Here is a 13,550-nt window from a genome sequence, read left to right on the forward strand (position 1 = left end):
AGGTATATAAAATAGTTTGTATGCAAACAGTGAGCTGACGTTTCACAATAAAACACTAGAAATTGGAAAAATCTGATGATATAAAAAATCTGTGACGGATTATGATTTGAGCAGCTCTTCGAAAATGATCACCACAATCTCCCATTTCCCCAAATGACATCATGTCATAAATCCCCTGGCACTTCCACTGAACAGTCCCCCATTTTGCTCTGTGAAAACGATACATTCTGTGTTAGAGGTTTCTGTGTGTCCATTTTGCGTTTCTTCTTTGTTGAAATTTCTACTTCTTCCTTATGCTTTCAACGGCCTTCTTGGCGGCATCATCCAGGTTGTCGGCGGAGGTGATTGGCAAGCCGCTCTCGTCCAGAATTCGCTTGGCCTCGTGGACGTTTGTTCCTGGGAAAAAAATGAAAGATTGCATGTTAAAAATTAAAAGGACTTGTAGAAATTTGTGCATGATATGACGAAGAGGCAATTAAACAAATGAGAAGTAGACAATGGGGTAAAAAGTATTGGCGGTCAAAAAGGAAAAGGATCGCTATTTTAAATTCAAATGAATTTTCATTTGCTGTTCCACATTTATGCATTAGAGATGTAATAGATTGTACATATTTTCTAGACATGTTGTAGATTGTACAAAGATGCACAGAGACTTTGCCTCCCACTTTGTGCAGATGGTTACATTGATAACATTTATTGTGCATGGCTCTCTCTCAAGAATCAATTTGCATCCTGTTGGAAAATCCATTTGCTAGAAATCTGCTAGTACATCATTTTTGTTGCAACACTTTCTATACATAAAGATAACTAATTGCCATGCAGGTTTTCTGAATTTCTGTCATAAGGTATTAAAATCCCAGACAAATGCAAATTTACCCAAGACAGAAAATAAGTGCTCATTGCATATGGACGCAACATACGCTAAATTCTGATCTGTAATGCATAGATTTTTTGGGGGGATCTGAATGCAGCTGTGCACCACTCCATAAGAATTGAAAAAAATCTGTGTCAAAGGTTTAGTACAGTGATCTCTAAACTGCGGCCCTTTTGTTAGCTTTTATCTTGCCCATGAGACGTTATTCCCCCCACCGCCAGAAAGAGGGGCATGGTTGATACCAATAATGGGGCACTATTCTTCCCACTGACACCAAAGATGGGGCAACTAGTCCTCCCACTAATACCAATAATGGGGCACTATTCCTCCCACTGACACCAATGATGGGGCAATATTCCTCCCACTGATACCAATGGTGGGGCACTATTCCTCCCACTGACACCAATGATGGGGCACTATTCCTCCCACTGACACCAATGATGGGGCACTATTCCTCCCACTGACACCAATGATGGGGCACTATTCCTCCCACTGACACCAATGATGGGGCAATATTCCTCCCACTGATACCAATGGTGGGGCACTATTCCTCCCACTGATACCAATGATGGGGCACTATTCCTCCCACTGACACCAATGATGGGGCAATATTCCTCCCACTGATACCAATGGTGGGGCACTATTCCTCCCACTGATACCAATGATGGGGCACTATTCCTCCCACTGATACCAATGGTGGGGCACTATTCCTCCCACTAATACCAATGATGGGGCACTATACCTCCCACTAATACCAATGATGGGGCACTATTCCTCCCACTGACACCAATGATGGGGCAGTATTCCTCTCACTGACACCAATGATGGGGCACTATTCCTCCCACTGACACCAATGATGGGGCACTATTCCTCCCACTAACACCAATGATGGGGCACCATTTCTCCCGCTGATACCAACGATGGGGCACTATTACTCCCCCCCCTAATCAAAGATGGGGGCATTGTTTACTCCTACTGACACCAGGACATTTTCTTCTTCCACTGCCAACTCCTGGCCCCCTAAAGTAGGACAATAAACTAGCCCTTTGTTTATAAAGTTTGGAGACCCCTAGTCTACTATATGAATGAAAAACAAACAGAAGCTGAGCTACTACCTCCTACAGAGAGTTCAAATCCCAGGAACTGGTGCTCAGGCTGTGGATTTCTGAAGCCTCACATATGCACAGTCCACTAGTAACTATGGTAAGTCCCATGTGCTTTTATCTTTTAATTTGGTTAAACATGGGCTTTTAGTATCTCTCAACGATTAAGCTCTTACTACAGCGTGAACTCCAGCTAGTGGATCTCATGGTCCATATTTTTTTTTTAACTTGGTTTGGTTTTCCATACCTTAAATGCAATCCTTTTTTTATGATTTTGGCCCCTTTCACACAAAGTGTCTGATCAGGTCAGCCCGTCAGGTGGACCTGATCAGACCCTCCATTCACCCCTATGGACCAGTATGTGTAAATGGACTTGTGTTCATTCACACCCACCTACCTCCAATCCGATGCTGTCCGCTAAAACAAAAAAAAATGGAACAGGATCTGTCTCCCTCTGTCTAGACACATAGGATCAGATCAGAGGGCAGTTGAACCTAAATGTACAGCGTAGTCCTTTTACACCCCACCGCACAGAGCAGAGTGGGCCCTGTTTGAGTCCGCTCTGCAGAAACAAAGTGGACACGGACCTGTCATCTGCCTGCTTTGATCACCGGGGGATTGTCAGACAGCTCTCTTGCTGATCTAACTGGGATCTGTCCCTGTGCGAAAGAGGCCTTACTCAACAGCGCTCGATAGGTTGACTTTTTATAAAAAATAAATTCAGAAACCATTTAAAACATAAGTGACGCACTTATACATTTTTATTACTACTCCAACTAAATATGATGTACTTTTAACTTTTCATCTTCCCCAGCAGTTTATGTTTTAAGAATTAACATGTTTGTAAACCATCTACAAGTCTAAAGCGTACAGTAACAAAACCACTGAAATGCTTACTTTTCCTGAGGAAGATGCAGCTCTGGGCTCACTCCAGTGCTGGCACACATGTAAGGACCGTGCCACTTGATTATGCTAGCTTTTCCAAAAGGGAAGCTAGTCTAAACATTGACCCTCTACCTTCAGAGATCACATAATAATGCTTTAGGATCTTAGACATATGGCTAGCAATAAAGGGAACCTGGCGCAGCCTTTTCTCCAGGAAGCATTTCAGCCCTTCTATTGGTCTTCATATACTCACCCCAGACAACACTCTATGCTAACATTTGAATCTAGTCTCCCTTAAACATGACCCATTATTATTCTTCATGTCTGTGTAATGCCTCCATAAATAAGTTATAAAAATTGAATGGTTACCTAATTTGTGCAGCACATTAGGAAGTACATGGCAATTTACAGCTAAAATTCTAGTTAAACTGCTAATTTAATGAGTGGCACCGCTCACACGTATGGCTACAGTGGGAAACACAACATGCTATCCACATACATAGAGATCTGTAATGACTTTTCTAGATGTGCTAGAAAACACAGAGATTTAAAATAATTTTAAAATTGTATTTTAGAAGCTGACTAAAGTACATAAATAACTTGTGGATGTCTGGCCTTCTTTAACCTCTTCTGGACCGGAAAGTTTTACCCCCTTAATAACCAGGCCATTTTTTTTTGCACTGCTTTAACTGGTAATTATGCAGTCAAGCAGAGCTGTACCCAAACAAAATGTATGTCCTTTTTTTCCCACAAATAGAGCTTTCTTTTGGTGGTATTTGATCACCTCTGCGGTTTTTATTTTTTGCAATATAAACAAAAAAAGACCAAAAGTTTTGAGAAAAAAAAAACAGCTTTTTCAAATTTTTCTTATAAAAAATATCCAATAAACTCATTTTTTGTCATACATTTAGGCCAAAATGTATTTAGCTACATGTTTTTGATAAAAAAAAAAAAAAAATCTCAATAAGTGTATATTTATTGGTTTGCGCAAAAGTTACAGTGTCTAAAAAAAATGGTGTATGTACTGGAATTTACGCAGCTTTTACATTCTGACTGCCCATTTCATTTCTTGAAATGCTAAAATGCCAGGGCAACACAACCCCCCCCCCCCCCCCGAAATTACCCCTTTTTGGAAAGTAGACACCCCAAGGAATTTCCTGAGAGGCATGTTGAGCCCATTGAATAATTCATTTTTTTGTCACAGGGGTTTGAAAAATGACACAAAAAAAGAAAACATTTTGCTAAAAGGCATGTTGAGTTCATGGAATATTTTATATTTTGGCACAAGTTTTGGAAAAATTAAAAACATTTTTTTTTTTTTTTTTTTTTTACACAGTTCTTATTGAAATTATACATTCCTCATGCATGCCATGGGCATATGTGGAATTACACCCCAAAATACATTATTCTGCTTCTCTTGAGTACGGGGATACCCCATGTGTGATACTTTTTTGCAGTCTAGCTGCGTACAGGACCCCAAAATCCAATCACTACCTTTAGGCTTTCTAAGGGCATAAATTGTTGATTTGACCCCTCACTACTATCACAGTTGTTGGAGGCCATGAAATGCCAGGATAGCACAACCCCCCCCCAAATTCCCCCTTTTTCAGAAAGACCCCCAAAGCTATTTGCTGAGAGGCATGTTGAATCCATGGAATATTTTATATTTTGCCACATGTTTTGGGAAATTTACACAATTATTTTACACAAAGTTGTCACTTAAATGATATATTGCTCAAACATGCCATGGGTATATGTGAAATGAAACCCCAAAATACAATCTGCTGCTTCTCCTGAGTATGGGGATACCCCATGTGAGAGACTTTTTGGAATACTAGCCGCGTACAGGACCCCGAAAACCAATCACTGCCTTCAGGCTTTCTAAGGGCGTAAATTGTTGATTTCACTCTTCACTACCTATCGGGACTTCAGAGACCATGAAATGCCAAGACAGCACAAACCCCCCCCCCCCCCAAATGACCCCTTTTCAGAAAGTAGACACCCTAAGCTTTTTGCTGAGAGGCATGTAGAGTATTTTGCAGATCTCCCTTTTTGTCACAAGGTCTTGAAAGTTGAAAAAATAAAAATAAATAAATTTTCCTTTTCTTTCTTCATTTTCCAAAACAAATGAAAGCTGCAAAATACTCACCATGCCTCTAAGCAAATACCTTGGGTGTCTACCTTCCGAAATGTATAGTACCTAGTGTGACTCACAAGTAAAAAAAAAGCATCTGCTTGTCAAGGACTGTTTGAGCCGCTACCAAAAATGTAACTGCTAGTGCTAGCAGAGATCAGGCCTGACTCTAATGCTGCAGTTTAGTGTGCTGTGTACTGGAAGTGACAATAATCTGCTGATACTGCACTTCTTGGGGGATGGGTGGAGAGGCTAAACGCAGGTGCTGGCAGGAGTCGGGGCTGATCCGGCTAACGCTGTGTTTTGGGAACACTATACTAAACTATTGGGGACGCTAGCATAGTTCTGATCAGATCAAATATATTGATCCGTTCAGACACTATACTAGTAATGGAGGTGCTTAGTGTGTGTGTGTGTGTCACTGGCAAAGGGTTAAAATGTATTACTAAATATGTGGCGGGCAATCTGACGCTTTCCTGTATTGATGCGAACTAACGTTAACCAATGTCACCTGTGACACTAATACAGTGATCAGAAAAAAGATCTGTACATTATAACAGTGACACTGTGACAGGGCAATTAAGGGGATAACTGGGGGTGATCAGGGGGTTAAAATCTTTATTAGGGATGTATGATGGTTACCCTAAACCTATCTGGGACAAACACTAATACAGTGATCAGTAAATTATCTGTATACTGTATATAGTGACACTGTGACAGGGAAGTGAAAGGGTTGACTGGGGGGTGATCAGGGGGTTAAATGTGTGCCTATGTGTACTGGTGTCAGTGTAGTGCTTGTGTACTCACTGTCTGATGCTCTCTTCTCTCATGCTGGAAGCGAAAAGGGCTCCAGGAGAGAAGATTCCAACATTTCATGTGCCTGTGTTTAAATTACACAGACACAGGACGCTTTGCAATTAGTCAGAACCAATCACCAGTTCCAGGCCAAAAATCATTGGGGACGACTGCAGTAAATCTGCGGCGGGTGGTCGGCAACTGACTAAAGTGGATCCGAACTCAAAAAGTGAAGATTTTCTAAATTATAGGGAACATCTAAAAATTTCAAGTGTGCTTAAGCAGTACATCGACAATTGTACCGTTTACTTTGAACCCCTAAGGGCTCTTTCACACTGGCGGTCCGATCAGATCCGCCTGTCAGTTTTTTAGGCGGATCTGATCGGATGCCCCATTCAGCCCTATGGAGCAGCGGATGTCAGCGGTGACATGTCCGCTGACACCCGCTGCCATCCGCATCCGATCCTGTCCGTGAAATCCGGACTGATGGAAACCCTATTTTCCATCCGTCCTGGGGATCAGATCGGATGGGATCGGATGAGAGCGGACAGGCGGTCCGCTCTCATCCGATTCCCCATAGAGAGCAGCAGGGGCTGTGACACCTCCCTCTCCGCACTGCAAGCGGAGACGGAGCTGTCATCCGCCGGCTCAGCGGGGATCGCGGATCGATCCCCGCTGAGCAGCACGGATCCGCCTACGGACCGTGTGAAAGAGCCCTAAATGAATAGAAGTGTACTTCCCATGCATTCAGCCACATAGCTGTATATCTGCTGTATATCTGACATTTGGCTATGTCTCTGCAGTGCTGCTCACAGTTCTCCCTGCTATAGAGGAAGCTGCACCTGAGGACCTGTAGTGCAAAAATCTCCCTGCTTCTGCTTCATTGTGTGGATCTCTGCTACCTCCTCCTCTCCTGCTGCTTCTGAATATTATCCCCCACCAGTCATCAGGGGGCAGCTCTGACACGAACACACTCCTCTACCAAGGGAACTGCACCCATACAGAGACACAGTGCAGAACAAACCCTGGGGGGGGGGGGGATCTGGAAACCCACAGGTAACTGGTGATTTATCTGGTGTGTGTACACACTGCAACACTGTCGTTTGGGAAATGCCGGCTGAATGGCACTGTTTTTGAGTGCATACACACATCAGCTAAATCATCACCTACATCTGGATTTCTAGATTTTAAACCCTACATTCCTTTGAGCCCTGATGAAAGGGGTGAGTTTGGGACCTCAGAAGACAATGGTTACTATACCCAAATAATACAAGTCTTCCTGGATTATAACCTTATGGTGTGATGCTTCAATCTCTAGATCAGATTTTTCCTACAGTGCAGAACAAGGCATGAACAGACAGCAATGGGGAAAATGTCAGGTGCAGAAAGTCACAGGCAAGAATGGTGACTAGTTTTAAGCCCCCTGCTTGTCTTATTTGGGCAGCCGGGCACCCACGATCACTCCCCATGGAGAGAGAACGGTGGGAGAGAGAACGGTGGTCTGCTGTTGTAAACAAAGCAGACCGTTGTTCTCTCAGTAATCATCACAGGCCTCCGGTGTTCCTCCTATTTAGAAACACAGGTCCCTGTGTTGATTCCATAAGCCCATCTCCCCCACAGTTAGAAAACACCCCTTGGCATACATTTAACCCTTTGATCGCCCCTAGGTTAACCCCATCCCTGTCAGTGTCATTATTACAGTAACAGTGCATATTTTTAGCACTGATTAATGTAGTAATGTCACTGGTCCCCCAAAAGTGTCAAAAAGGTGAGTTAGGTGTCCGATCTGTTCGTCACAGTCCCGCTAAAAATTGCTAATTGCCAATAAATCTTTCCCCTAGTTCGTAGACGCGATAACTTTTGCGCAAACCAATAAATATGCACTTATTAGGATTTGTTTTACCAAAAATATGTAGCGAATACAAATTGGCCTAAAATTATGAAATAATTAGATTTTTGTTCATTGGGAATGTTATATAGCAGAAAGTGAAAAATATATATATATATTTTTTTTTTTCAGAATTGTCGCTCTTTTTTTGTTTATAGCGCAAAAAAAAAAAAAAAAAAAAAAAAATCACACAGGTGGTCAAATACCACCAAAAGAAAGCTCTATTTGTGGGGAAAAAAGGACATAGATTTTTCATCAATTGGGTACAGCAATGTTCCACCGCGCAATTATCAGTTAAAATAATGTAGTGCGGAATCGCAAAAAAAGGCCTGTCATTAAGGGGGAAAATCTTCCTGTAAAGAAGTGGTTAACACCGCTTATTTCAGATGTAATAAACGCAAAGCTTGGAGCTGGCATAAAATCTATGTGCTCTCGCTATTACATTGTGTCATATCTGTAGAAATAATGATGATTTATAGCAAACGTCATAATTACAGTGTAAACCATGTGCACACATTCTCTGAGGGCTTAGCTGCTGTAATCTGAGCATTGTGTGTGGTAACGGCTATAGAGAATCTCAGTGATGAACGGAGACAAATTGCTGTAGTAAGTACATTAGTGTAGTGTGGTTTATCCAATATGGCAATGCATAGTGTGATGATCCACAGAGATTGCTCTGCAGTGGGATATGGTAGTGCCTTAAAAGACATTGTTACCTGCCCATCTATGCAAGAGGCACCCCCTGACCTCTATGTGCTCGGCTTACCTGCACTCCCCTGCAGCCTGCTTTGAAATCCACTGTGTTGGTGACCCTGGGGGAATTGTGTTGTCAACACCCCCTATGTGCATGGGACTAGTGATGGGTAGCTAGGCCTGGGCACTGTCACAAAGGAGCAGGTCACATGCTCCCGATACCCAAAGTGTCTGGTATTCTCACTGGCTGTAGGGAAACACAGGTAAGGAGAGTATAAGTGGGGGATTCCTTTGCAGAGACATTGTCACTGCACGGGATAGGTGACTTTAACCCTTCTACTGCCACCAATGTATGTCATATGTTAGTGGCAGCAGGGGGTTTTGTATTCATTGTTAGTATATTTTACAAACCAACTCAGATGAACATGGCTGGGACATGGGATGGGCAGAAGGGACAGCTACCATGGGCGCAGGGTGTATTGTAGGGATGGGGGCACTGCAAGTTCCTTCTACTATAAGGCTGACGGGAGTAGTGACAGCGAGGAGAGAGCAGAGGCGAGGAGAGAGCAGAGGCGAGGAGAGAGCAGAGGCGAGGAGAGAGCAGAGACGAGGAGAGAGCAGAGACGAGGAGAGAGCAGAGACGAGGAGAGAGCAGAGACGAGGAGAGAGCAGAGACGAGGAGAGAGCTGAGACGAGGAGAGAGCTGAGACGAGGAGAGAGCTGAGACGAGGAGAGAGCTGAGACGAGGAGAGAGCTGAGACGAGGAGAGAGCTGAGACGAGGAGAGAGCTGAGACGAGGAGAAAACTGAGACGAGGAGAGAGCTGAGACGAGGAGAGAGCTGAGACGAGGAGAGAGCTGAGACGAGGAGAGAGCGGAGACGAGGAGAGAGCTGAGACAAGGAGAGAGCTGAGACGAGGAGAGAACTGAGACGAGGAGAGAACTGAGACAAGGAGAGAGCAGAGACGAGGAGGAGGAGGAGGTATGGGCTGTTCTCTCTCTCCCCCCCCTTCCTCCTCATAAGCTCACACATATTTTAAGGGAGACGGGCACAATTTGGCATCTTTGCCCTGGGCACTTGATGCTCTTGTCCCAATACTGCAGATGAAAACAACTGGGTGGCACTACAGCTACCCCATCGCTTTCACAGACCTCTGGAAGTGCAACCCGCCCCCACCCTGTTAGGCTTCCCCGTCCCACCTATTAGCCCAGTGCTTGCATGGTTGGTGTCAGTGGATAGAGAGGAGAGAGAACATCCATTTGCTGACCCCCCCTACCTTGTGAGATTGCAAAAGCAACTTGTATAAACGGGACTTCTGGTTCCTGCTGTTACTTTCCCCAGCCACTGTGGCCAGGAAAGAAGCTAATGGAACATGATCTGTGCTTCATTAGCTTATACAAGACCACTGATATCTCATTTTAGTATAGGCTGTCACAATATTTTAATAGTTAGAATGGTCCACTCGTCTAATATAAGGTTTTAGTGAAATAAAACTGGAAAAAAAAAAAAAGAATTATTCAAACACTTAACCTTTCCCACCCCTCCAAAAAAATGTTGAGCCTGCCCTGCCTCCACATACATGCACATATGCAGGCACTCACAGACTTCTAGGTCGCCTATGTCCAAAAACATTGCCTGCGCTACACATATCTCCACGCATGCCGGAGTGAAACTAACATTCCTAGGCCCATTATTCGCCGTTAGCTCTAAATAGATGACCTGAATGGGTCACATTCAGTGGGTGGTACTCCTTGCCAAGTGCAACAACAGGGATACATTTTGCCACAATGTGCAGCAAATGTAATTTCTTCTTTTCACACTGTCACTGCCCATGCAGCCAGTGCAGTGGTCCAAGGGTGAAAGCCAGCACAGTGGTCCAAGGATGAATTGAAAGCCAGCGCAGTGGTCCAAGGATGAATTGAAAGCCAGCGCAGTGGTCCAAGGATGAATTGAAAGCCAGCGCAGTGGTCCAAGGATGAATTGAAAGCCAGTGCAGTGGTCCAAGGATGAATTGAAAGCCAGTGCAGTGGTCCAAGGATGAAAGCCAGTGCAGTGGTCCAAGGATGAAAGCCAGTGCAGTGGTCCAAGGATGAAAGCCAGTGCAGTGGTCCAAGGATGAAAGCCAGTGCAATAGTGCAAGAATGAAAGCCAGCGCAGTGGACCAAGGGTGAAAGCCAGTGCAGTGGACCAAGGGTGAAAGCCAGTGCAGTGGTCCAAGGATGAATTGAAAGCCAGTGCAGTGGTCCAAGGATGAATTGAAAGCCAGTGCAGTGGTCCAAGGATGAAAGCCAGTGCAGTGGTCCAAGGATGAAAGCCAACGCAGTGGTCCAAGGATGAAAGCCAGTGCAGTGGTCCAAGGATGAAAGCCAGTGCAGTGGTCCAAGGATGAAAGCCAGTGCAGTGGTCCAAGGATGAAAGCCAGTGCAGTGGTCCAAGGATGAAAGCCAGTGCAGTGGTCCAAGGATGAAAGCCAGTGCAATAGTGCAAGAATGAAAGCCAGTGCAATGGTCCAAGGATGAAAGCCAGTGCAGTGGTCCAAGGATGAAAGCCAGTGCAGTGGTCCAAGGATGAAAGCCAGTGCAATGGTGCAAGGATGAAAGCCAGTGCAATGGTGCAAGGATGAAAGTCCCGCTCTTCCTCCCCGTCTTTCCTATCATTTTCTGGGACAGACCACAGTGGTTCAGAAGTGGGACCAATCAAAATCATTCTGATCCTTTCTGGAAGCCCTAAGGAAAGAAGGGGAAGACGAGAAGTGCTTGCAAATCCCTTGGAAAAGGCGGGGTATTTAATTTTTTTTGTGAAAAGGTGAACTTAAACTTTGAGCGGAGCAGTTTTGAGGGCAGTAAAAACATGGCTCCGCCAAGGTTTTTTTTACGCTCCCCCAAACGCAAGTGTAAACAAACCCTGAAAATGTTCCTAGTTACCTGTGTGGACTACAAAACCTAGGTTACAGAGCAGAAGTTTCTGTATTTTCAAGTGAGTGACAAGTGAGTGTTGTCACTTTAGGTCTAAAAAAAGTGTGTTACTGGCAGGATCACCAGGTCTTAATAAAGGAAAAAAAGCCTACATATACAAGGACTGTATCTAAGTTGCAATAGATAACATTTATGTTTTTGAGCTTAGGCATGTTTAAACTCCCATTTTTTTCATCCCATCCTCCAACTCTAAAAATAAAAGCTAGTCATGCGAATTCATTTTTTTTTTTTCCCCACTTAGAATCAGAACCCAGAATTCAAGAAGATTTAACACCTTCCCCCATAAGTCATTGTGGTTGATTTGCACCCATTAAAGCGTACTCATCGTCTTTCCATAAACAACGGAGAGCTGAAACCCGCACTTCAATCATACCTGTCTGCTTCCCTATTACTCTCCACAGCATTTGTTAAAAGCCAGAAGTCTGGGAGGAAGAAGGATGTGCGCGCTGCTCTTTCTCGTTCTCTCCCTCGTCTGCCGTTAGCCTGTGTGGAGTCTGCAATTAATGCCGATTTAATATTTTATAACTTTGATTCTGAGCGCTGCTGCTCGGGATGCAGCTGAAGGATGTTCTATTTTAATGTGGTGTAAAAAAAAAAAGGCGAAATGTCATTCTAGGGAGCCGGTATTCGGGAAGCAGCTGCGCAGAGGGTGCAATCCGCTAAAATGTATCTATTGATCAGCTTAGACGATGAACAACATCCCATTGTAACGAAGGAGAGCGACACTCAATGAACAGAATAAGATCTATAAAAAAACGTTTTTGTACTGAACTAGAAGAATAAAGGACTCTCCAAGCACTACTTTTGCTATAATGCCAGCGTAATGTAACACCATATAAAAAAGTACAACCGCTTTCTATTTACAAAGAGAATCCCATGTCAGTCAGACATATGTAGACCAATCTGAATTAAGCATCCTTAGGAGTCTGATACAATGCCGCTATGCTAAAACACCAATAAAGCTAAACTGCAGGCAAACAAATAAATACCGCTCCAGAACGGACACATTATCTGGGTCCATGTCAGTCAGTGGTGACTGCAGGGGAGAGGACGGAGCACAAACAATGGGTAATATCACTGCTCCCAAGGATTCCCACCATTGTCGAGTGCTCTCTCCTCTCCCCTGCAGTCACCACTGGCTGACATGGACCCAGATCATGTGACCGTTCTGGAGCGCTATTTATTTGTTTGCCTGCAGTTTAGCTTTATTGGTGTTTTAGCATAGCGGCATAGTATCGGACTCCTAAGGATGCCTTATTCAGATTGGTCTACATATGTCTGACTGACATGGGATTCTCTTTGTAAATAGAAAGCGGTTGTACTTTAATTTTAATTTATTTCAGTAATTCAGTTCAAAAAGTGAAACTTTAAAATATATCACTCTGTGATAAAATATATAATATTTCTTTCTTTTAATTTTCATGATTATGGCTTATAGCTAGTGAAAACCCAAAATTCAGTATCTCAGAAAATTAGAATATTACATAAGACCAAAAAAAAGGATTTTTAATAAAGAAATGTTGGATTATTTAAGAGTGTCCATGTACAGTATAGTATGCACTCAATACTTGGTCGGGGCTCCTTTTGCATGAATTTTTGTATTAATGTGGCGTAAAATGGAGGCGATCAGCCTGTGGCACTGCCCAGGTGTTATGGAAGTCCAGGTTGTTTTAATAGCGGCTTTCAGCTCGTCTGCATTGTTGGGTCTGGAGTCTCATCTTCCTCTTGATAATACCCCACAGATTCTCTATGGGGTTTAGGTAAGGTGAGTTTGCTGGTCAATCACGCACTGTGTTACCATGATCATTAAACCAGGCACTGGTACTTTTGGCAGTGTGGGCAGGTGCCAAGTCCTGCTGAAAAATGAAATCAGCATCTCCCTAAAGCTGGTCAGCAGAGGGAAGAATTAAGTGCTCTAGAATTTCCTGGTAGAGGGCTGCGCTGACCTCGGACTTGGTAAAACACAGTGGACCAACACCAGCAGATGACATGGCTCCCCAAATCATCACTGACTGTGGAAACTTCACACTGGACCTCATGCAACTTGGATTCTGTGCCTCTCCACTCTTCCTCCAGACTCTGGGACCTTAATTTCCAAATGAAATGCTAAATTTTCCACAGTCAGTGACGATTTGGGGAGCCATGTCATCTGCTGGTGTTGGCCCCACTGTGTTTTATCAAGTCCAAAGTCAGCGCAGCCCTCT

The 13,550-nt window shown here is 43.8% G+C and overlaps 1 protein-coding gene across 1 annotated transcript in view; it reads right to left on the reverse strand.

Moving 5' to 3' along the window:
* Window positions 1–245: 245 nt before the first annotated feature.
* Window positions 246–13,550, reverse strand: part of SUCLG2 (succinate-CoA ligase GDP-forming subunit beta) — a 444,050-nt gene continuing 430,745 nt past the window's right edge. The window contains exon 11 of the mRNA XM_082265844.1: window positions 246–396. Within this exon, the coding sequence (XP_082121970.1) occupies window positions 281–396 (116 nt within the window). The 3' untranslated portion in view covers window positions 246–280. The remainder of the gene's footprint in view (window positions 397–13,550) is intronic.

This window comes from Pelophylax lessonae (assembly GCF_965119305.1).
Source record: "Pelophylax lessonae genome assembly, chromosome: 8".
NCBI lineage: Eukaryota > Metazoa > Chordata > Amphibia > Anura > Ranidae > Pelophylax > Pelophylax lessonae.